Source organism: Enhydra lutris, unplaced genomic scaffold, assembly GCF_002288905.1.
Source record: "Enhydra lutris kenyoni isolate GAN:26980312 unplaced genomic scaffold, ASM228890v2 scaffoldscaffold49, whole genome shotgun sequence".
In the NCBI taxonomy this organism is placed as follows: Eukaryota; Metazoa; Chordata; class Mammalia; order Carnivora; family Mustelidae; genus Enhydra; species Enhydra lutris.
The window spans coordinates 11,845,585-11,870,767 of NW_019154133.1; the positions used below are offsets into that span (position 1 = coordinate 11,845,585).

At 38.2% G+C, this 25,183-nt stretch overlaps 1 protein-coding gene across 8 annotated transcripts in view; it reads left to right on the forward strand.

Annotated features, from left to right (window-relative positions):
• The window catches only part of LOC111156802 (EYA transcriptional coactivator and phosphatase 1), a 171,193-nt gene that overhangs the window by 91,340 nt on the left and 54,670 nt on the right, over nucleotides 1-25,183 (forward strand). For all 8 annotated transcript variants that reach the window (XM_022517864.1, XM_022517868.1, XM_022517866.1 and 5 more), the window contains one exon: nucleotides 248-331. In XM_022517864.1, coding sequence (XP_022373572.1) covers nucleotides 248-331 — 84 coding nt within the window. The remainder of the gene's footprint in view (nucleotides 1-247; nucleotides 332-25,183) is intronic.

A 25,183-nucleotide genomic window follows, 5' to 3' on the forward strand; every position in this document is an offset into this window, starting at 1 on the left:
ATTATTATTTCTTGCCCATGTTTGTATTGATGTCACTAATATGATTATTCTCTTATATCTCACCTAATGCTATACTCTGGAGAAAAGCTAGAGGATGCTCTTTGGAACAGTTGTATTTTAAAAACACAGTAAATTCAGGTTTTTCTTCTGTCTTCTATTTTAAGAGTGCTTATTTATGTTGAAGTTCACTGAATAACAGGTTTCTCAACCAAGGGAAAGACGTATTGATTTGGTTCTTCCTTTGTAGAGGGTGTTCATCTGGGACTTGGATGAGACAATCATCGTTTTCCATTCCTTGCTCACTGGGTCCTATGCCAACAGATATGGGAGGGTGAGTACCAAGAGACATCAGTTTTTAATTTCTTTAGAATAAATATGCCTGGAACTGAGTTTTTTGTCCAGATGGGAATGTGGTTTAACTTTAAATAATAAATCTAAAGTATGAAAGGGGAACGTCTTAATTTATTGATAGAGTCCAATATATATGTAAGGCAAAAATATATAAATGAACAAAAGGAGTTTTTTTAGGTCCTTAAAAATGAGAAAAAGTTTATGCAATTAAATTTATTCTGATTTCAGACCCTAATGAATAAAAGTGTTTGGATACTGTTCTAGGATGAAAAAATAAAATATAGAGAGACATAGAACAATTTTTGTTTTTTTTATTTGCACCATTCTTTTACTTTTATTATTCATAATATATTCAGTGGAGCAAGTATTTTACATGTTCTTGTCTTCAGTGATTAGCAGTTTTAGTATTTTACTTTCAAAACACACATTATGAATGTCTTTATAAATCCCTTTGTCATGAGGCTAAATTACGTGAATGGTATGTAAGATTGGGCCTCTGAATGGCAATTGGACAAATACTGTTGTTACAATACTTACCTTGGTGTGGTATATAAAAAAGAACTTTACAGGGGTGCCTGAGTGGCTCAGTTGTTGGGCATCTGCCTTCAGCTCAGGTCATGATCCCAGGGTCCTAGGACTGAGCCCTGCATCAGGCTCCCTGCTCAGAAGGAAGTCTGCTTCTCCCTCTCCCACTCTCCCTGCTTGTGTTCCTCTCTCACTGTCTCTCTCTCTCTCTCTCTGTGAGATGGATGGATGGATGGATAGATAGATAGATAAGAGAGGAAGGAAGGAAGGATGGAAGGAAGGAGAAAGGAAGGAAGGAAGGAAGAAAGAAAGGATATTAGAGACTACCTTTTTTTTTTTTTTTTTAAATATTTTATTTATTTGACAGAGAGAGATCACAAGTAGGCAGAGAGGCAGACAGAGAGAGAGGGAGAGAGAGAGGAGAAAGCAGGCTCCCTGACAAGCAGAGAGCCCGATGCGGGACTCGATCCCAGGACCCTGAGATCATGACCTGAGCCGAAGGCAGAGGCTTATTAACCCACTGAGCCAGCCAGGCGCCCCAGAGACTACCTTTTATGAGTAGAAGTTCAGCCTCCATGTTCTGCTTTTGGGCTTCTCAAAAACCTGAGAAAATCTTTTTGATTTATTCCTTGGTGGTTTCATAAACTTTTCCTACACAAAAACTGTGTTGTTTAAAGTGGTGATAGGTAATTTCTGAAGTTATCCTGTGAATATGGTATTTTTCATTTTTTTAAACTTGAAATCATTTTACAAGTCTAACATCATTGAAGCCATTGGTTCAGAGCCTTAGGATGTGAATTCTGTGTCTTGGTGACTCCAGGTGTTTATCACAACTAAATGTTAAAATTGATACCCATAAAACATATTCTCTCGATACAGATTTTATCCAGGCACCCATTCTTTCGATACATACATATTGAATGCTGCCATGTAGGTATACTTTGTCAGTGAAAGTTGAGGAATTATCAGTTGAGCTTCACAATGCAGCTTTCCTTATCTTAACCCTGAAGATACCTAACCCCCCACCCCAAAAAAAGGCTGGAAAAAAATGCACATTTGTAAGAACAAACATATTCTGGAATATTCCACCCTTTGAATTTCTATTCAGAAATAAGTTATCTGTAAAGCACAAAATGCCCTATCTTATTGTTAGATTTTCTATGAGAAGGAGACAGTGAACAAAAGTACAGTATGATTATTATTAAGAAAAAAAAATAAAGCCATAGACTCAATCATTCAAAGAAAGTCTCTACGCTGTGACTAGCACATAATAAGGATTCGATAAATATTAGCTGTGGCATGTTTTGGTCTTCCTCCTTCTATGAATACAATTACTAGTATTTCTATGAATATTATTACTAGTATTTCCACGAGACTACTACTTAACAAACTAAGGATTAGTAGCTGAAATATCAATGTATCATTAGTAGGAAGAACCCTGAAGATCTTCTTAATCAAACAATTTTAATGTCCCTACAACTAACTCTTAAGGAAGAAAGCATTGAAATGAGCATGCATTTAGAACACCAGCATTTGAAAACCATCCAGAAAGTGTCGAATCTTTGAAAGCTTTCTCATTAAGGGCGAGATTGATGCAAAGAGAGCTGTCTTGATCAGGGCTCTGTTCACCACTGAAAGGGACCAACTTTGGGTGAGGTGGTGAGCATCCCCATGACCTAATGACCTTGTGTCAATCCCAGGCCATAAATCATTGGTTTTCACATGGAATTCACACCTAACCTAGAAACCACTGGCAGCTTAGGGTTTTTCATCCAGACCCTCAACAATATCTAAACAAAGCATTACAAGTACCACAAATTTTATTTTTAAAAGTATCAGCCATCAGTATTTTGAGGTTTTATCAAATAGTATTTTGTTACTTTGTTTAGTTTTCTCATCCTAGAGCATATGATAAAAAGTTTTATCTCCTATAATTTTCAAAACCAAATGTATATATATTCTTTATTATGGGTGATCTGAAATATTTAAATGTAAGTTAACCATTCACTTATAAGTTGGCAGGGGTTGGGAAGAAAGTAACCTTGGAAGGCATGTTTGGGGAAGGTCTTCCTGAGTATGACTTTGAACCAGGGTCAGAATAAAAGAGGCTGGTTGATAATGTGGCCATCAGGAGAAAGAGAGTTCTAAGCAGAGAAAGCAGTGAGCACAGAAGGAGGAAACGGTTTGATGTTAGAGGCAAGTGTGGCTGAGCTCAGCGATGAAGATGCAGAGTCAGGATGTGTGGTAGGATGAGGGCAAGTACACAGCATGTCAAGAGGGTTAATCTCATTGCACATCCCAGAAGAATTTACTGAAGGACTTCAAGGGAGGACATGACAAGATCTGATTTAGATTTTCAAATTATTTTGGCTGTGTGTGGAGAACAATGATGGGGAAAGAGGGTTGGGGAACTGAAAGGAGGTATTGGGGTGACCCGATGTACTAGCAGTAGAGATGGAGAGAACTCACTGGCTTTTGGATTGTATTGGAAGTAGAAAAATAGGATTTGTAAAGGACTTGGCTTGTACTGGTGGGCAGTAACAGAGGGGAGTGAAAAAAACATTCCCAGGTTTTTGTCCTAAGCAGCTGGGAAGCTAGTTGTGTATTTGTTGAGATGAGGAAGACATCTACTTGGACCAGGCAAGAAGGTGGTTGGAAGGTGAGCCTGGGACATGTGGGAATGGACAGGTCTTCAGATGACAGGTTTAGCGTCAGCAGTACACAGCTCTGAATCAGAAGGTCCTCAGACACTCTTAGTATGATTTCATACTCAACGTTTGCGAACACCTCTTTTGCACTGAACACCTGTTGTCTCAATGTCACGAGGCATCCCTTCTAAAGACACATTGCTGAGGATGTTGAACTGTAGCCTGCAGCATGCAAGGAGGCTTGCTTAATGTTCTTTTTATTAGAGAACTTTAGAGTCAGGAAGAATTTGCTCTCAAATCTGATAATCACGCCTTGTAAAAATACGTGGTTCAACAAGGATTCTTCCAAACAATAATAATAGCCAAGCTGATCCGAACACCTTTCCTCCCTTTCATTCCTTTCACTAAGGAGAGAAGTCTTAAAGCAGTTGAAGGGCAAGCCTTTTTTCTCGGAGCATAGTTTTGGTGGTGTCTCTGAGCATTGTTAAGGGAGCATGTGGTTGGGCCTTACTCTACAGGCATATAAAGAAATGAATGCCTGACAATGTGATAGCTGTTCTGTCTCTATGGGAACCAGATACTTGAGAAGTAGCTTAGTCACAGTAGCTTAGGCAACTCAATGAGTAGGCCATTCAGTAAGGGGATACAGGATCTGGTTGATATAATGCAAAATTAGGGCATGTTACAGCAATATGTACAAAAAAGTTTGAGAATGTCCCACCTTCCATGTAATCCTAGCTGTGGGAAGCAGGCATGTTGGGCATTATAAGGAAGTGTTTTATAACAAAGGTGATGGGAACAAAAAGGATGCTAGGTACATGACAGGTCTGGCTAGGGAAGAGAAAAGAAAGAACATATTAGCATGAAAATGAAGTCCATGGGTGTGTTACCATAAATTAGATTGTTGTTAATCATGTCTATCCTAGCTTTTTTTGTTTAATGCATTTTTAAAAGTTGCTTTCAAACTAATCCATATCCCCCAGTTTTGAAGAAAACAAATCATGATCTTTTTTCCATTGAATGCCCTTGTTAAATTAGACAATATAATCCTGTTAATATCAAATCATATACCCCAAACTTATATTCCAAGTAAGTATTGGGCTGATGTCACAAGCCTGGTTCCCTTCTTGTGGGAGGACTCCCCACGATACCTATAGCCAATGGCTTCATTGTTTCAATACCTTATTTTTATTGTTGTTTAACACCTGTGTCTCATGGATTTGGGCTAGAAATGGTCCTAAAGATATTGAGCCTCACTCCTCATTTTACACAAAAACTTAAACATGAACACTTGAGATAACATAAAACATAACATTTTTAACTATAGGCCCTACTTATTAAGAATTTCCTATGTACCCAATACTCATTTGATTCAACATTAGTGCTCTGAAATTGCTATTACCAAGCCCCTTCTACAGATAAGGAAACTCAAAGGGTTAGAGACCAAATGTCTGACATAAATTAAACACTAATTTTGTTTTAGTGTGATCGAACCTTGACTATCAAAAAAACACAAAACAACCAACAAAACACAACCTTGAATCTGGGACGTAGTGGCCAGGGAGTAATATGTCGTATGGTCTTTAAGTTTATGAAGTACCAATGGAGATCCACCTATCATGAGATAGAAAGCATCAGAATTGAATTCATATAGATCTAGACTCAAACCCAAGCTCGGACTTTTCAGTTCTTTGACCCTGAGTAAATTGTTTATTCACGTCCAGTTTCTTCATCTATAAAATTGGCGACTTGACTTGCCAAATTGTTTTGAGAATTCAATTGTGTCAAATATATTTTGGTAAAGCCAGGAGAAGAAAGATCTAAGTTGTATCCTGAATCAAAAGAGCCTGGCACTATGTCTTATTAATAACAATAACCCTATAATGAAAACAGCATGTGTCACTGATTGGTCATGTATCCGCTCTCTAAACATTTGTTTTATAATGCGCCAGACTTTTAGAAGGTTGCTAGTCACCAGTGTGAATTTAAATCAACTAAGCCCTCCCTAGTGAGCGTTGACTAATCATTTAGGACATTGAGTAGAGAAAAAATTGACAGCAATTGAGAGAGCCAATTTCATTCGAACATGCCTGTTAACCAGTATAGGTTGCTGTTCTTACCCTTACCTTTAGTGTTTCAGAGAGAAACACTAAACTCCAACAAAATCTTTTGAGGGATGATCTTCTTTTGGGGTGGCTGGTATAGATGCCGAATTCTTGGCATAGCACCAAAGTAGCAGACACACAATGTCCTCCTTGGGTTGTAGAGTATCTGGTTACTTAAACAGAATAATCTCTCTTTAGGAAGCTCCGAACCAGAGGCTGGGAAATATTTATTAGCTGACCCTTTACCAAAAATGAAGGTTTTATGGGCCATATGCCTTCATAACTGCTCACCTCTGCCCTAGGAGTGCAAAACAGCCACAGACAATAGGCAAATGAATAAATGTATCTGTATTCTGGTAAAAGTTTACTTGTAATTCCTAAATTTGAGTTTCACATAAATTTCATCCATCAGGAAGTATTTTTCTTCCATTGGGTTTTAAAAATCAAGACTAAGGGTCTAGGCCAGGAATTGACAGACTGTATTCCATAGGCCATATCTGGTTTGTGGCTTGTTTTTGTTGGGCTTTCAAGCTATGAACGTTATTTAAATTTTTAAAGGATCGTGAAAAAGGAGAGGGAGAAGAAAGAGAATATGTGTCAGAGACTTCCTATGAACTGCGAAGCCTCATATCTTTGTCTCTCCCTTTAGAAAAAAAACATGCCAGCCTCTACTCTAGATCGTGCTCTGAACTTGGTGGTGCTTCATTTTGCTCCTGCCCTTGGGACATCAGGACAGTTCAATGATACACACTGTGGCCAACTAGATTGTAAACTCAGTGCAGGTATCATGTGTCTGTGTCTGGGTCCCCACTGAAGCACAAGCCAGCACATGAATATGTTAGGGTAGGTGCAGCAGCTGTAACAAATAGGCCCGATATGTCATGACAATAGAAATTTGTCTCTTTCTTAGTGGTCTCGAGTGGATCTTCCAGGTTACTTGGTTTAGGTAAGGTTTGGTCACACAGATCATGGTTGTGCCATCTCACCGTCTAGCTCTTAGGATTCTGTGATCACTGTCATCAGCTTTCTAACCCACAGAGTGAAAAAGCAGGGGGAGCTAGAACAGAAGGCTACACAAACCAGGCTTAGAAGGGGCACACACTTCTGCTTACATGGCCCGGGACAAAGGAGGCTGGGAAAGCAGAAATGGCCCAGCTGTGTGCCGGGGAAAAAACAGAGAGTGAGTTTGGGTGGACAGGTGGCCATAGCAACCATGGTTCTCAGTGAAGAACTATTCGATAAATGAGTGAAACCCAAAACACACTTTTCACCACAGCAGAGCAGCGCCCAAAGGCAATGTGACAGGTGTGCAGCAGAGTAACCAGTGGCCATTTCAATCCCAGAGCATGGTTTCCTGATTTTATTACTTTCTTCTTTGGATATCAATGCTGGGTTAGACCGAAATGATGAAATAATTCATGGTTCCAAGCAGAACTTTTAGATACTGTGGAATGACCTACAATCCAAACTCTCCAAACAAAAGGCTTTTAGTTTTTTGTTTCAAAAAGATAGTGTTTTTGACTGTCAGAGGGCTGTCCAGCTGAAAGATCCTCCTCCATTTATTTCTTTGTCCTTATCTTGACAGTTGTTCTCTCCCTTTCACTGCCAGCCCCTTCCTCATAAGTGGCGGGCGGTGAAATGTGTATTCCTGCTACCTTATTGAATGTGGCCTTATTTTCCTGCAGACCTGTGAAAGGGAACACAGTGAATGAGCACAGATCACAGCTTTCCACACACAACACTGACCTGCCCCCACCAGCCTTGGACTTCCCTCATTCTGTGGCCGTAGGATAGCCTCCTTGTTTCTCCGAGTCTCACTTGCTGTCTTAATCTTCCCATCTACAAAATGAAAGCAATCACAGCACTGCTGGGAGAACAGTATAAACCAACTAGAAAAATAGTTAGAGGCATTCCATCAATAAGAGCTCTTGCTTCCTTGGGGATTCTGAGAGGGGGGTGGACAATCAGAGAGGCAGTATTTTGTTGTTGCAGGTAGCAGAGAGGGAGAGGTGGAAGCAAAAGATAACCATTTAGGGAAACCATAGGCCAAATGGCTGGAGATCGATCTGTAAAATACATCTAGAGGACTGGACCGGCAGAAGATGAGCAGCACATAATGTATTGAAATGGCGATAAAAATACCGTACCTTTGTTGAGCTTGTAGAGTTTACACACCTATCTCACATTTATTATCCAGCTGGTTTCTTCTTTTTTTCTAGTGGGAAAACTGGGTCTCAGAAAAATTAAATGATCAGCTTCAGGGAGCACATCTATTAACTGACAACAGCAGGAACATAATCTAGTCTTGTGATGGGTCCATTGCCCCCAAAGGAGGACGGCAGGGAGCACTGAGTGCCAAGATTTTGTGCTGTAGGAGTGGGGATGCCACGGACAGTATAAAAACAGCGGAGGGACCTGATGGAATTACACAATTTGGAAGACTAGCCTGATAGCAGAGTAGATCATCACAGTTCTCCTGGTAGGAAATAATAAAGGCCTAAGAAAATGGCTGTAACACGAGGAAAGAGAGAGATAGGAGAGTGGTTACAGATGAAATCTAGATAGGTCTTTTGATTGGATTAGCTCTTGAGGCTTTTGCTGGCTCTGTGTGGGTCCTTATGTGTCCAGGCCAATTTGGCTGGGTCTGCTCTGGTTTTCTTCTTTTTCCTCCCACTTTGTACCATTTCTTGGCAGTTGTCCTATGTTTGGGATTCACTGGGCTTTCTCCACAATCAAAATTAATCTTTGGAATGGTGAAGTTCTTTTTCTTACTTTCCGCGTGGGTATTATTTTCACGATGTTGAAAGGGAGTCTCTTAAGGAGAAAATTAAAGCAGTTGGGTGTCACATATCTAATCAGTAGAAATGACCTGATTAGCCCCACCACAAGTTTGGGTTTGGTTTTGTTTTGTTCTTTTTTAATCATTCAGTCAGTAGTTCAAGCATGGTTTATTTTTCACATGTATATACTCTCTCATGATAATCCAGATTATTCCTTCATTGGCTTCAGAACTACACCCAGCTCCTAAAACGTGGCATTTTATGCCAGCTGTTCAGTGATAGGAGCTTCTAAAATTGCAAGAAGTTAATATTCCATTGATGGTATTGATGACTTTAGACAGGTGGAAAGAAAACTGTGGAAACTTTGGGTCTCACAGGTTATATAGACCACTTACATAACACTTTCAGTGATTTTTTTTTTTTTTTGAAAGAAATAACATTTTTGCATAATTTTTTTTTCTCTTCTCAGATAAGGAAGTTAATTTTCCTAATCTTCTCTTTAATCCTTCCCTTGTGAGCAGCCAGCATGGGGCTGGGAAAATAGGTCCCTCCTGTACTCAGAGTGCCCATTCCTGTTTTTCAGCTTCTTTTCCCCCAAACAAAAGATCCTGAATGAGAATTTATTTTAAATGACATCCAGGCCTTGTTTGTGGCTGCAAGCTTAGCATTCTAAATAAGGACTTGTTGAAGGGGTCCCAAGCAGGTATTTTTGTGTTCATCTGGATGGTGCTTCCCAAAGCTGTGTTGTCAACTTGAGCATACTTTACAAGATTTTCCCATTGACCAACAAATCCTCCTAAACCTGTCCACACTGTTATCATCACACCTCACTGGGCCACTACAACGGAATGATTGCTTGCCAAGGGAGGCTTAGCTGCCCACATAGGATCAGGGCAGATATGGTTTAGGAACCGTATCCTTCGTTCTACAAATTCAAAATCCAAGTACCATATCCTGAAGAACTAGTTGTGCTTTTGAAATAGTTGAACCATCTTCTAGTAACTCTTTCTAGCCTAAGATTATTTCTTTAAACAGCATTTTCTTAAATATGATGTATTCTATTTTTGATCCAAAGCAGAATAGCAATTGCTAAGAGTTGGTATAGATTTGATCTCATAGATATAATGGGGCACACATTCAAAAAAGAGAGACACAGAAGACATTTAGCATATATTTAAAATGTGCTTATAAACTGAAAATAGAATACATAAAAATTTAAAAGTTTTATATATATATATATACACACATGTAAATACACATATATAACATATATGTGATATATATATGTGTTTATATATATTTTAACTTTCAGAAAAATAAATCCCCAACACCATAGGTACTTTGTAGAACCCAATTACTAATTCAGAATGCTGTGACTATCTAAAATTGGAACAATAGGGGTGCCTGGGTGGCTCGGTTAAGTGTCAGACTCTTGGTTTCAGTTCAGTTTGTGATCTCAGGGTCCTGAGATCAAGCCCTGTGGTGGACTTGAAGCTCGGTGTGGAGTCAGCTGGAGATTCTCTCCCTCCCTCCTCCCTCACCCACTTATTTATTTTACATAAATAAAATCTTTAAAAAAAAAATAAGATTGGTGGGGCGCCTGGGTAGCTCTGTTAGTTAAGCAACTGCCTTCCGCTCAGGTCATGATCCTCAGGTCTGACCCCGGATCGAGTCCCACATTGGGCTCCCTGCTTGACAGGGAGTCTGCTTCTCCCACTGACCTCACTCCTCTCAAGCTCTCTCTCTCTCTCTCAAATAATAGACAAAGAGAATCTTTTAAAAAATTTTAAAAATTGGAACAATGACTTGGGTATTAAAATATTTCTTAAAGGTTTCAACTTTAAAGAATTTAAATCGGACAAATGTCTATTGACTTTTGTGCTTGCTTGGTTTATCTTACCATTATTTTTTCTGCTTTTCAGTTTAGAAAAATAAGATAGTAAAAGGAAAGGAATAGAAAGGCAAATGCCCCAGGGTATGTCAGTAGGAACCAGAGTTACATTTTAAATAGTAACAGTTTTGGGTGCTTGGCTAGCTCAGTCAGTAGGGCATGTGATTCTTGATCTCAGGGTCATGAGTTCAAGCCCCACACTGGGTGTAGAACATACTTTAAAAAAATTTTTTTTTAAATAAGAACAATTTTTTCTGTTAATGCTTTACTGGTATATCTAAGCAAAAAAGAAAACTTACATCCTTATTAATATTTGGCACTATTTTTTATTGTTCTTATAGTAAAACTGAAATGAGATTGTTACTCTCTTTGGACTATACATGATCTGATGTAATATTTGGCACTTGTGACATTTTTAAGCCAAAACTAAAAATCTAGGGAGGTATCTTTTAATACAATTACATAAAAGGAAGATATTTTTATGGTTAGTTGAATGGCTAGTTTTAAGATTTCTAGAGAAAGAAGAAAGTTTTTTTATTTTTACACTCAGAGAAACATTCTAGCTCCTGTTCTAAAAACCCAAGCAAAGATAAATAGGTTTTCCTTAAACTATCTGTTTTGAGGCTTAAAGGACCATGGACACTCTGAGACACACAGAGAAGTAGAATTTTTGAGACAGTAAGTGAAAATGGGTTAAGAAAATAATTTTAAATCAGGCTCAGTTCTGCCTGTGGGGGGTGGGCTTGTGGGGGGTGATTCATGTTTGACATTAAAAATAGATTAAATTGCCATTTGAAGCTAGGGAGTGAGACTTGAGGATGAGTGCATATGACCCTTCAAATATTTTTTGCAGCACTTACTTAAAAGATAGTTAAGATCAAGTATCATATACAGAGGCGCCTGGGTGGCTCAGTCAGTTGAGCATCCAAGTCGTGGTTTTGGCTCAGGTCACGATCTCACGGTCGTGAGATTGAACCCCATATCAGGCTCTGTGCTCAGTAGGGAGACTGCTTAAGATTCTCTCTCCCTCTCCCTCTGCTGCTCCCCCTGTGCACGCACACATGCACTCTCTCTCAAGTAAATCTTAAAAAGAAAAAAAAAACAACCAACCAAATATATACAAATAATGGAATTAGCAATGCAGTTGCAACTACAAAATTTCTCAACATAAATGGGCAAAAAAAAAACTGAGAAGCATGAACTTCCACCTGGTCACTGGAAGAAAGCAAAAGTCATGTAAGAAATTACCGACTGCCCCCCACCAGTGGGGACCTAGAGGAATTCACCGTGACGTCCCTATTGGCTAAGGTGCCCTGCTAATACCGTGTGGTCTCCATGCTGGGACTACCCCAGATTTAAGACTCTGTCAAAAGAATTTGTCATAATAGGAGGCACTTAGTACCTTATCCTTCTGGCAGTAGTTTAGCTGTGGGTAATGATCACTGAAAACATCCATGAAATAATTCAGAAAATTGTACTAGCAAATGGCACCCTTCTCAAGTTGCACACACAAAATTTCCTATGTTACACAGGCTATAGTACCCAAGACACACACCTGATTACCCACCCTTCTCCCGCCTGAGACACTATTTGTTTCCTGGCCTGACACTAATAAGTTATTCGTCAGTCTTCCATAATTTCTTAAGCAAATATATTTATAATATGTATTTGTATATATAATATATTGTGTATATATATATTATATAGTGTATATATATATAGTGTGTGTGTATATATATATATATATATATATATATATGGAACAAATGTGTATATATAGTATATATTTGTAATTAGTATATATTTGTATATATAGTGGTGCTAGCCACAATTCCTGCTTTCAGGGAGCTTATAAATTAATAAAGGGGGCTGCTGGGAGAGAAGGGGTAACTCTTCAACAGTAGTCTTTCCCTGGGGCACGACTGTTCTGAAGGAATGCCACTAGAAATCCACAAAGAATGAAACCACAAGATCTCCAAAGGAATAACAATATTACAAAAGAAACAAGTCTCCTTGTGTTATTCATGACAGGCATTCTCTTCCAGTAGCAATAATCACTTAACTAGTTAGAAATAGCCAATAATAGGATGTCAAATGATAACACTAGTCTTGTGGATGAGAAAAAAAAAAAAAAATCAGGATCCACGGGAGCCGTACAACCAAAACATAAATGCCAGAGGCCCTAAATGAGATGCTTCTAGGGTTACCGCTATTCTTAAATTACACTGGGAATTCTCCTTCGCAGCCGATCAGCATTGCAATGTGATACCGTCATTCCTCAGTGCATGAGACGGAGGTCCTGTGGCTTCAATTATAAATGTAGAAGTTCCCCTGGTTTTCTGGAAGCGAACATCCCATGTGATAAAAATTAGGAGAGTTAATACAGGCAAAGCAGTGTCTGACATAGATTCTTGTGTATATTCTAAAGCTCACTTAAGCCTGGGTAAGGATTACCAAGCAAGGCCTAGTGCCTTCTTTACAATAAATGGTGATAGGCTGAGGAACTCTGCCAGGCTTTTGTAATTTTGACTTTTAAAAAAATTTTTTGACGTTTTATAATATGGCTTGAGTGTGCTGTAAGTTTTCAAATTAAATAGCCATAGTTTCATCACCAAAATGCAACCAGTCTTATCTTAGTGAGTATTTTTTCTATATTAAAAAAAAATTATTATACTGACTTCTAAACATATAGAAAAGGAGATGGGATAGTATAATGAAACTCATTGTAACCTTTCTAAACTAACAATGTCAAATCCTAGTGAATCTTCCTGTATCTGCCTCTCACCACATCCCTCCACTGCCCTGCTCTGTCCTATGATTATTTTTGAAAGCAGATCCCAGATATATTATTTCATTTGTGTATATTTCTAGTATATATTTAAGACTCCATTAAAAGAATTTTTTAGAATAGAAATAGTAGATGGTACCCAGTACTTTAGTTATCTAGCAAATTAATAGTAATTTCTTTGTTATTCAATGAATAATTAACAGGTACATTTCTTTAATTCTAATTCATTTTTATGTTAAGTTGTGATAAAGTACATACCATGTAAACTCTACCTTCTTGGTCATTTTTAAAGCATTTTTTAAAGATTTACTTATTTATTTTGGAGAGAGACAGAGAGGCAGGGGCAGAGGGAGAAGAAGAGGGAAAGAATCTCCAGCAGACTCCCTGTTGAGCCCAGAGCCCAACTCGGGGCTCAGTGTCAAAACCCCGAGGTCATGACCTGAGCCAAAACCAAGAGTCAGGTGCTTAACCGACTGAACCACCCAGGCACCCCCTTCATCATTTTTAAATGTATAGCTCAGTAGTAGTAGATCTATTCACATTGTTGTACAAGCCATCTCCATAACTCTTTTCACCTTGCAAAACGGAAAGTCTATACATTAAACACCTCCTCCTACTCTCCTGCCCCTAGCTCCTGGCAACCACCATTCTGCTTTCTATCTCTATGATTTTAACACTTTAAATACCTCATACATGTAAAACCATACAGAATTCGTCTTTTTCTGAATGACTTATTTCACTTAGCATAATGTCTTCAAGGTTCATTCATGTTGTGTGCAAGTGTCAAAATTCCCTTCCTTTTTAAGGCTGAATAAAATATGCCGTTATAGAGATATATCCCATTTTGGTTATCCATCCATCACTGGCACTTCTTAAGTTGCTTGTACATTTTAGCCATTGTGAATAAGGTGTGTATGGGTGTACAAATAGCTTTTTCTCTTTTGTATTTTTTTTTTCACCTGAAACTAATATGTCAACTATACTTCAATTAAAGGTTTTATTTTATTTTTTTTTAAAGATTTTATTTATTTATTTGTCAGAGAGAGAGAGAGAGAGAGAGAGAGCAAGCACAGGCAGACAGAATGGCAGGCAGAGGCAGAGGGAGAAGCAGGCTCCCTGATGAGCAAGGAGCCCGATGTGGGACTCGATCCCAGGACGCTGGGATCATGACCTGATCCGAAGGCAGCCGCTTAACCAACTGAGCCACCCAGGTGTCCCCAATTAAAGGTTTTAAAATGCAAATATCTTTAAGACCCTGCTTTCAGTATATATGCAGAAGTAGAATTGCTAGATCACATAATAATCTATGCCTAATTTTTTGAGAAACTACCATACCATACTATTTTACATAGCTGCTGTACCATCTTATGTTCTCATGAACAATGTAAATATATTCCATTTTCTCCATTTGCTCATCAACACTTGTTATTTTCTGTTTTTTTTTTCTTCCCCCTGTTTTGATAGTAGCCATCCTAATGAGTGTGAAGTGGCATCTTATTGTGATTTTGATTCATGTTTCCCTAATTATTAGTGATATTGAGCATCTTCTCATTTGCTTATTGATTTTTCATATGTCTTCTTTGAAGGAATGAATACCTGTTGAGGTCTTTTGCCCATTTTTTAAATCGAATTGTTTTGTTGTTGTTGAGTTGTTGGAGTTCTTTATATATCCTGAATATTAACCTCTTACCAGATACATGAGTTATAAATACTTTCTCCCATCCCATAGGTTGCCTTTTTATTCTGCTAACTGGGTTCTTTCACCCACAGAAGTTTTCAGATATAGTCTCATTTATCTGGGTTTTTTTTTTTCTGTTATTGCTTCTGCTTTTGGTGTAATATCTAAGAAGTTACTGTCAAACCCAGTGTCATGAAGCTTTTCCTGCAAAAGTATTATACTTTCTTAAATTAAGGTCTTTGGTCCACTTTGAGTTAATTTTTGTATATGGCATAAGGTAGTAATCCATCTTTGTTCTTTTTGCATTTGGATATCCCCATTTCCCCAGTACCCAGTTTTGTTGAAAAGACTATCATTTTCTCATTGAATGGTCTTGGTACCCCTGGTGAAAATCATTTGACCATATGCATAAGAGTTTATTTCTGGACCCTGTTATATTCCATTGGTCTGTATCTCTTTCTTTATGTCAGTACCACACTGTTTTGATTACTGTGGTTTGTAATAAGTTTTGAAGCCAGAAAATATGAGACCCAACCTTGTTCTTTTTCAAGATTGTTTTGGCTACTCAGAGTCCCTTGAGACTCCATATGAATTTTATAATGGATTTTTCTATTTTTGCAAAAAAAATCCATCGAGAATTTGATGGACGTTGAATGAAATCTACAAACCACTTCGGGTACTTTTAACATCTTTATATTAGGTCTTCCCATTGAATGTCTTTCCACTTATTTGTGCCTTCTTTGATTTAAGCAACATTTTGGTAGTTTTTAGTGTATAAGCTTTTTGCCTACTTGGTTATGTTTATTTCTAAGTTTTATTCCTTTTGTGTTATTGTTAATTGAATTATTTTCTTCATTTCTTTTCTGGATTGTTCATTGTTAGTATATAGAAGTATATAGAAATGAAACAGATTTTTGTGTATGTGTGTGGAATCTTTAGAGTTTTCTACATATAAGATTGTGTCCTTTGTAAACAGATAATTTTACTTCTTCCTTTCCCATTTGAATGATTTTTTCTTTCTTTTTCTTTGTTACCTAACTGCATTGGCTAGGATTTCCAGTATTCCATGAAGCAGAAGTGCAAAAGTGGGGCATTCTTGTCTTTTTCTTGATCATAGAGGAAAAGCATTCAGGCTTTCACCATTGACTATGCTGTTACCTGTAGGCTTTCATATATGGTCTTTACTGTACTGAGATGGTTTTCTTCTATCTTCTCTTACTAGTTTGTAAAGTCTTTTCTCCAGTGGTTTTATAATTTTTAACAGTTTACTGTATGTCTCTCAAGTGTCTTTTAATCTATGGAGTCTCACTCAATCTTTTTTTTTTTTCGCCTTGTGCATTTTTGTTGAAGTAACCAGACCATTGGTCCTGTACACTTCCTAGGAGTCTAGATTTTCTTCATTAAATCCCCATTGTGTCCCTTTGTCACATATTTCTTGTCCCCTGTACTTCCTACAAATACAGGAGCTAGATCCTTTTATTTATTTATTTGTTTGTTTATTTGTTTTGTTGGAGGTAGGAAGGTGAAGACTTCATAGAAGGGTATATCTTTCTAGTAAGAGGTGTATAATGTCTGGTTGCTGTCATTTTTAAAACTTCAGCATTCTGGTTAGACAGTCCCCTTTAGCAATCCATTATAGGATGTTCTTACTTATCCTGTATATCCTTTCTTCTTGGCTCAAAGACAGGTGGTTAGGAAGGAAGAAACTCAAGAGTTGTGGGGGTGGGGGTTAAAATATAAGTTCATTAATTCAGCTAGTAAATGCAGATCCACTGTGAGAAATAAAATGATTAACAGTTCTTGTTGCAAATACCTAGATTGTAACTATTTTTGGTGAGGCCAAGTTTGGAGGTGAATCTAAACCACTTACTTAATTTTGAGATTTTCTCAAATATCTCTTCTTGAATAGCTCTCCAGTATTACTGAAGATGCTTGATTAAATCTTCCTGGTCACTTCTAGTGAACGGAGAGATAATCTCAGTGGCTCATGTTGAGTAATCTGGCAGGTGCTACATTTCTTTATTTAATCTTTTCAGTAGCATGGTGAATTTTAGTTTATCAAACATAGTTTCAAGCCAGTGAACGAATGTGATTAATCTGTAGATGTGCTTGGCATTTGGCAGCTAATTTTAAAAGTAAATCCTACTGTCCTCCAGAAGGCTTGAGTTTAGCCTTAGGCATTTTCTCTGCAGGTGGTTTCCTTGCTAATCGTAGTGTAAGAATAATATTTAACAGAGGTTTATGTATAATGTGTATACAATGTTATCTTGACTTGGAAGTAATTAACTATTTACATTAGGGAAAGAATGCCCACATCGTGGAGTTCTCGTTTTCCCAGTAGTCAGTCAGATGATTGATTCAATCAGAGTTACTATTTGTGGAAGAACTGATACTAGAAGACCCTACTTTTCTTTCTTACTATGGTAGCTAATAATGATATGTCGTGTTGATATTCTTAAAGTGCTTCCACAATTTATCCTTTAACCCTACCACAAGCAAGAACTCTCTAAGATATTATGTTATTCCTGAAATGCTGGAGTATAGCAGCATTTTGTGAGCACTGAACATTTTCAGGGACTATATACATTGAAGGTACTAAATTTGTAATATACCTCAGTAATTACCGATTATTGCCATACATCACCATAGCCACTTGGTTTTTTGAAACTTGGGCAGGGTTAAGATTTTTGCCAAGATGTGTTCTCCCAAGTCATTCACTAACTGGCTTTAAATGATAGATTTGGGCTATGCTTACCTGCCTATTCACAAAGTCTGACTTTTTAATGATTAATGGCATAGGCTAAGAGGTATTTGTGACTAACTCAAGATCACACTGCTTGGCTATGAAAGTGACATGTGTTTTTTGTTTTGTTTTGTTTTGTTTTTAAAGAACACCTGTAATTTTCAGCTTAATTGGTGTGGTGCCTTGACCCTATCTGAATGACACTACCTCCTACTCAACTTCTTGATCTTCAGTATATGAAACATATTGCTGGTTTCCTAGGGTTGGGTCATCTCTCCTAGTGATAAGAACCAGCTTTGTACCAAACAGCTTGGTTGCTATTTTTGTGAGAATAAAATGTAGACACTCCTGGGAGTTATAACACTGGGTGTTAAAAGTTTAGCTTCTATGCAAATCAGCTTCACTGATGACTATGCTCTTAAAAACATGGTCATCTCAAAAATACTGGCATGGGGAATTTATGGTTACCCTTATCATTAAATAGCCTGAACTTCACATCCAATTTGAATTTAGAATGTTAATGATCTTTTTGTAGTGGAATGTGGAGTCCCATGTCTGGATTGACCTACAGCTATTGGTGTAGTAGTGATAGGAATGGTAGAAATACCACCACCACTACCAGGAATAGTAACACTGACAGCAGCTTCCTGCAGGCACTATGTTCAGAATTTTAAATTACCAAATTTAACCTTTAACACACACTGGTTTTATTCCCATTTTATTGAGGAAGGACCTAAGGCTCAGAGGTGAAGTAACTGACCTTGACCACCACATAGCTAGTCAATGACAAAGTTCAGAATCCCAGTCTAAACTCTGTAACTGCAAAGCTTGTGGTATGACCATTATGAGAGTGTGCATTTCTGATGCACTTCTGCACTTTCATGCAAGAGTTTTTTGCCCACAGGTTATGAACACAATTATTTTTAGAAGAAACTCCTTTAATTTCTGTGTCATGTCATGAAAGAGTTGCCTGGAGAATGCCTTGTGTTAGACCTAGTTAGTATTAGACCTCGTTCAGTCAGGAGATCAGCTGGGTGACTATATCATCAGTACTGTGGACAAGGCAATTTCAATACCAGCCATCCTAAGAGAATTCCTTGACTGACACGTAGAAGCATATGGAACAGCCTTGCAGGAGCAACAGTGTCTTCATCTGCCTGAATCTCAGTAACATCAAATTTCTAAATTGCAATGATTGCATATTTAATGGCCCTGATAATTTATCAAATGCCATAGCTCATCTTTGAAAACAGGGTGACAAGAGGCTGTATCATAGTCTTCTGAAAGCCCAATACCCACATGTATTTACTCTTTTCCTTTATTCAAAACAGATCATAGATTTTCAACATGTGAATTCAAGACTAACAGACACAAATCTCTGTAAAGGCTGAATTTAACGGCATTTCAGCCTTTCTGCGTATTAATTTTGCCTAGAATTTCTTTTTTTACCTTTCAAGCATTTTCATGACATGAACATCTAGTATAACTAACAGTGATCAAGCTGAAAAAAAAAATCAAGAAACAGAAAAAAATGACAATGGACCAGGGATGCTGCCGGTGATTTCAGCATAGGATGACAACAACTTGAGTTTCTGTGGGCTTTCTGTGTCCCAGAAACAGGAGAACAAGATCTTGAGGCAGTGAGATAATTAAAGATCACTTGATAAAGGATGAAGGCAAAACAGTCGTTTTAGGCCTGGGTCTGTCCTCAGCAGATTTCACTGTTATTTAATTTTTCAGCTAAATGCTGCTTTCCATTCAGGAGACATAATCGTCTTTGACTTAACATGCAATAGCCAGGGGTAACCTCACATTGCAACAAGTTCCTTCACTTTATTTTCATGACTTTAAGCAGACATTTGCAATTTAATATCCTATCAAAATAATTTAGGAGCTGAGTTAAATTTCAGTTCTCTGTGTGTATATGGGATGTTGGAGGCTGTCTGTTTTGCTTTGGTAAGAACAGCTTGAGAAGAAGGTTTCCGCTCATAGGATGTCCTGGGCATAAGAGCTATAGTAAATTGACACTATTTCTTGGTAAACCAGGAAAAAAGATAAAGTATCTCACTGTATTTTCTCTTTTTGAGCCTCTTCACTGTATTATTCAATTTTTACTAGGGAACTGAATTGCAGAGCACGTAAGAATATATTTTGTAGAATGTTGTGATGCATACCAATACTGAATTTAAAAAATAAAGAATTGCATGCTGATCTTACGCTAATCTTATCTACCACATGAAGCGGATAAGAAAGGCTTTATAAGCAGCTGTTCTAAGAATGGGCTGCTCTTTCATCAGGTACTACAAATTAATCAGGCATTCCTAATATGTTTAATACTATATTATTTAGATAGAATCATTTTAGGACTCAGATGTCTGGGTTTTTGTTTTTCTTTTCCTAAGCTAGGTATCTAGGAATTTTCTTTACCAATATTGAATGCTAACAATTAACTAAAGAACAAATTTAATTTTTGTCATTGTAATTATTTGAAATACTCTCTATATTGCTTTTCATTCATTTATTATTCCCCCAAACTTTGGGAAATCTCTGTGCCAGGCATATTGTGCTAGATCCCAAGGATATAGAGATAAGGATATAAGGATATGGCCCTGCCCTCCTTAGACAAGAGCACACGCAGCTATGGTACCCAGTGCAGCCAGGCTGAGAAAAGTCAGGGATGAGACTCTTAGCTGATGAAGGGGCGATGACCTCATCATACTAGTGTGGGTAAACAATGGAAACTGATGGTTTGCCCTAATTTTTTTTAAGGGCTTTGGTACGAATGTCCATCAGAGCTCCTTCTCTTTTTTTGTTTTTAAATTTTAATTCAACTTAATTAACATATAGTGTATTGCTACTTTTAAGGATAGAATTTAGTGATTCATCAGTTACAAATAATACCCAGTGCTCATTACTTCAAGTGCCCTCCATAATGCCCATCACCCAGTTACCTGGTCCCCCACCACCTTCCCCTCCAGCAACCCTCAGTTTGTTCCTATAGTTAGTCTCTTAGGTTTCCTCCTTCTCTGTTTTGCTCTTATTTTATTTTCCCTTCCCTTCCCCTATGATATGTTTTGTTTCTTAAACTCCACATATGAATGAAATCATATGACATTTGTCTTTCTCTGACTGACTTATTTCAATTAGCATAATACCCTCTAGTTCCATCCATGTCATTGCAAATGGTAAGATTTCGTTCTTTTTGATGGCTAAGTAATATTCCACTGTGTGTGTGTGTGTGTGTGTGTGTGTGTGTGTGTGTGTGTTTATCCATTTTCTTTATCCATTTTCTTTATCCATTCATTTGTCAATGGATGTCTGAAAGACCCTCCTCTTTCATATAAGGCCTCTGCTTAGTCAACTTTTGAAGAAAAGATTTCAAGATAAATAGTTTGAAAAACTATAAATTGGTCACATGTTAGGGAGGTAAGTAAGAGTCTGACATTTATGGGCCTTTAGTACTTATTGAAGTGTTTGGATGTTTTCTAAAATTGATGGGAGAGTGACATTGTCATAGTGAGAGCCTGGGCATAGAACCCAGGAAAAGAGACTATTGCAGATATCCACAGAGGAGGCACATGGCTGGGATGTGGGGAGGGGGAGTGTTGGAGAGTAGGGAGTACAAGAAAGGCACGAATTCCGGATCCAAATGGCAAGATGTCATGATTGATTTGATGTGGGGTAAAGAGAGGCTCTTTAAAAGCATGCCAAGGTTTGGGGCTGGTAGGTTGCCATTCTCCTAAAGAAGGAAAACAGTAGGTTTCCAGAGAAACTATGATGAATCCAACATGCAGCACACTGAGTTTCAGATGCTATATGGGACATCCAGCTAGAAATGACCCACAGGTAACTGATACGAGTTGAGATCAAAGATTTAGTAGAAGGGAGCGGGGTGATTGTTGAAGCCATGAGTGTGTTGGGGTCTGTAAGGCAGACCCCAACAGTGAGGAATGGATAAAACAGTCCCAGGGGCCCATATCATTTAAGGGATTGATGATGGGTACTCAGATTCTAGAAAGATAACTTCAAAAAATAGTGATGATGTTATAGGTACCAGGAAGGAGAAATGTCAAGAAGATATTGAACAACAGTGACAAGAGCCCCAGAGGGTCAAGTTCTGGGGGAAAAAAAAAAAATGGGAACATTTGGCCCCAAGGTTTACTTAAATGACATGTTTCTTTGAAGTGGAGGCAAAGTTCTAAATAATTTTTCAAAAGTGATATAACAAAAAAAATGGTTTTATAAAAGCATCCATTTTATAACTGTTGCTCTGGAATTTGTTATTGCAAAGCACAAGAAAAGTAAGATTAAGCCAAAGACGTGGTGATTTTAATGTCTCAGTTTTGGTCTAAAAAATGTGGGTTTTTTCTTCCTTTAAATATGCCAAAATAAGCCATCAAGCTATGACTAATTTATTAACTGTTCACTGTTGGCTTTTGTCACATTTGACTTGTATCAGATATAGTCGAAAAATCTGAAGGTATTAAAAGATTTTTATAAAATAAATTTCACCTCAATATGAGCACTCCAGTGTAAGCAAACCTGTGAACACGGTTATCTGTTTGCTCTTCTGCTAGTTTCCTCTTAGGTAAACGACTGTGGGCGAGGCGCCCCATGCACTCTGCCAGCCAGTCAGCCCTGTACCAGGAGCAGATCAGATCACTGCTACAACTCCATTTCCCTGTCTCTAAAAATCACAAGGGGGTATACTCCAGATCTCTTCTTTTCAAACTGTGGGTCCTGATACATGAGTGGGCCACGAAATGGAAAATTATCAGAGTGCACTCTGCATAGTGGGTAAAGTCTTGTTTTGACAGATCTTCATTTCGGCTCTTTTTGTGGGAGAGACAGAGGGAGAGGAAGAAAGAAGGAGAGAGAGAATACTAGACCATCATGGAAAATGTATTTTTGAACATGGAATGTGATTTTAAAATGTTTGAGAAACTGTATTCTCAACTAGAACCCCTTCCTATTCTAAAAATCTCTCATTCCAGTTCACTGTCAAACTGTTTTTTTGGTGTAGTAAATGGTTCATAACAATACAGAGGAGCGGCAGGTATAAAAAATGTGAAGGAAGGACAGCTAATAACAAAGGAGAAAAACATGAAAAGGTAAATAAGGCCAACATCTGTGTTGTATTTGACCACAAGTCTGAACAAGCCTTTAAAATTTATTAGTATTCCAACTAGCAAGTCATTACTATAATTTATGAAGTAAAGTTAAAGTATGCTATATATTAACAAACAATGGAGTAATTCTTTTGATGGTGGTATAAGTAAGCAACCTTACCAAGGAGAAATCATACTTTTTCAAAAGTAACAATACCATGGCACATAAATTCCAAAATTGGCAATTAAATAAATGTGGTGAGTCTCTTCCACCTGGCCACATAAAAAGATTCATTGACATGGTTATGAGGCAAGTCAGTGTATTTTTATTGGCCTGAGCTAGAGGAAGTAAACACCTTAGTCAGGTGTTTTGTTTTAGAAACAGCTGTTTGAACTTCTACTGGTTAGTTCTGCTCTAGGGTATATTTGAGCAATTGCTTTTTCCAGCACACTTTACTGATTTGGAATCTGAGTGAGTGAGCAATTTCCTATAAAACTGAGATTCAGTGAAAGTTTTTCTTTACTTGTGAACTATTTTTAATTCTTCTGCAATCTACAAAATTGCATGGATTTTAAGGTGGTATTAAACAGGGATACTTTATTTTTTTTAAAGATTTTATTTATTTATTTGAGAGCGAGAGAGAGAGATCACAAGTAGGCAGAGAGGCAGGCAGGCAGAGAGAGAAGGGGAAACAGGCTCCCTGCTGAGCAGAGAGCCGGATGCGGGGCTCGATCCCAGGACCTTCAGATCATGACCTGAGCGGAAGGCCGAGGCTTAACCCACTGAGCCACCCAGGAGCCCCAAACAGCAATAATTTAAACTCATCAAACAGGAAATCTGAGGACAGTGTTATTTGTCCTTCTCTACCCAGCTCTTGAACATTCAGTTTGTCTTTCTTCCCTCTCTGCCCTGTTATAAACCCTGGGGTGTTTTTCTTTGCCCCTTTGCCAATCTAATCCCTGACTTTTGGCAACACTGTGTTCCCTGTCTCTTCCTCACTGTCAGTGAGAAGAGAAGGCCTAGACAAGGCAGGAATTGAGACTAGCAATGTCATCCTGCTCTACTTCCCCAAACGCTATCTATCTTTCAGGAGTTCCAAAGGAGGGACTCCTAAAAGATAGACCATTGACTTGCTGGCCGGGTGTGAGCCCTGCTGGCGAAGTGGGCGGTGCAGGGGCCGTGTTGACTCCTCCTCCCTAGCCAGCCGATTGGCCCTGATAGCCATGAGTCTCCGCCCCCATCCCTCCGTCCCAGGCCCCTGCTCTCTTCAAGGTGTAGGAATAGGTATGGTTGTGCCCAATTAAGAGATGAGAAATTTTGTTTTAATTGCACATGAGAATAAAGTGCTTGTCAGTTAGCCATCTGACTTATTAGATGAGCAAACTAAGGATGAAGGAAGTAAGGACACCAAAGTGAGAGAGGAAAGGTCAAGCCTGGAGCCTGGGTCCAGGTCTCTTCTTCTAGCACGTCCTGCTCTTTCCCAAAGTCCATGAGGAGATGGTACTTGAGATCAATACTCAAGGGCTTGATAGATTATAAATACGTGGGGAGTAGGGGGCAGGACACAGACCAGTCTTGAGTTTTGGAATGAAGACAGTGTGCTCAGAAGACGATACACAAAGCATACAAGGTTTATGTAGGACAATGTAGATACACGAGAGAGTACACCAACAAGTAGGTGACATGTGAAGGCATAATTTATCCAGTTACAACTTCCCTAATTCGACGATGATACAGGTGGATTCTATCTATATTTATTCCAAAGGTCTGCTGAAATAATAAGATAGTATTCAGAAATCATTGTTTGGAAATATTTAAAATGTCATACTTGTAAAAGCCAATATTGTTGTTAGGATGTTGGTAAAAACCTTCAGAAACTCACATTATATCTTTGTGTCCTTTATGGACATTTTTTCCTTCCTCACTAATTATGCAGGGTCTGCACCACGAACCATGTTGTTTCCTGGATTTGATACATTACCAATACAGTAATACCATAAAAACTGCAAATATTTCCATAGCCCCTGAGTTTATCTAGTGTCAGTAAATGTCATCAGGATATGGGGTAGATGAGACAGACTGCTCATCCCTAGTGTCCAAGGCTTGAAGTTTTGGATGGAAGCCATTTCAGAGTGCTGGTATTCCCCTTTGTGTATGGGACTGGCTGTTTGTTAATGGGATAGTGTCACATGAATGTCAGGATCAGCTCCCCGGGCTGGGCATGGTGCCAGGTGGTCAGAAGTGGCCATCACTTCCTTTGAGTATACTCAAAATTGGCAGACGGTCTGAATAAATAAGAAATAATGATAATTATCATCTGAAATAGAAGTAGTATTTATTACCCCTCTGAAATTAATCTACATTGTATCTGTTTTCTGGTATTTGTGGCAATGCTTTTAGATACTCTTAATGGATTGTGGCATAATATAAACAATGTCTTCTCCAGTCACTGAATTTCTTGCTCCTGAAACAGGCACATGAAACTAAATTTCCTCTACTTTGTATGTCTACGTAACTCTAGGTGTTATATCTTTGTAATAGTTTAAGCAGCAGATTATTTCTTCA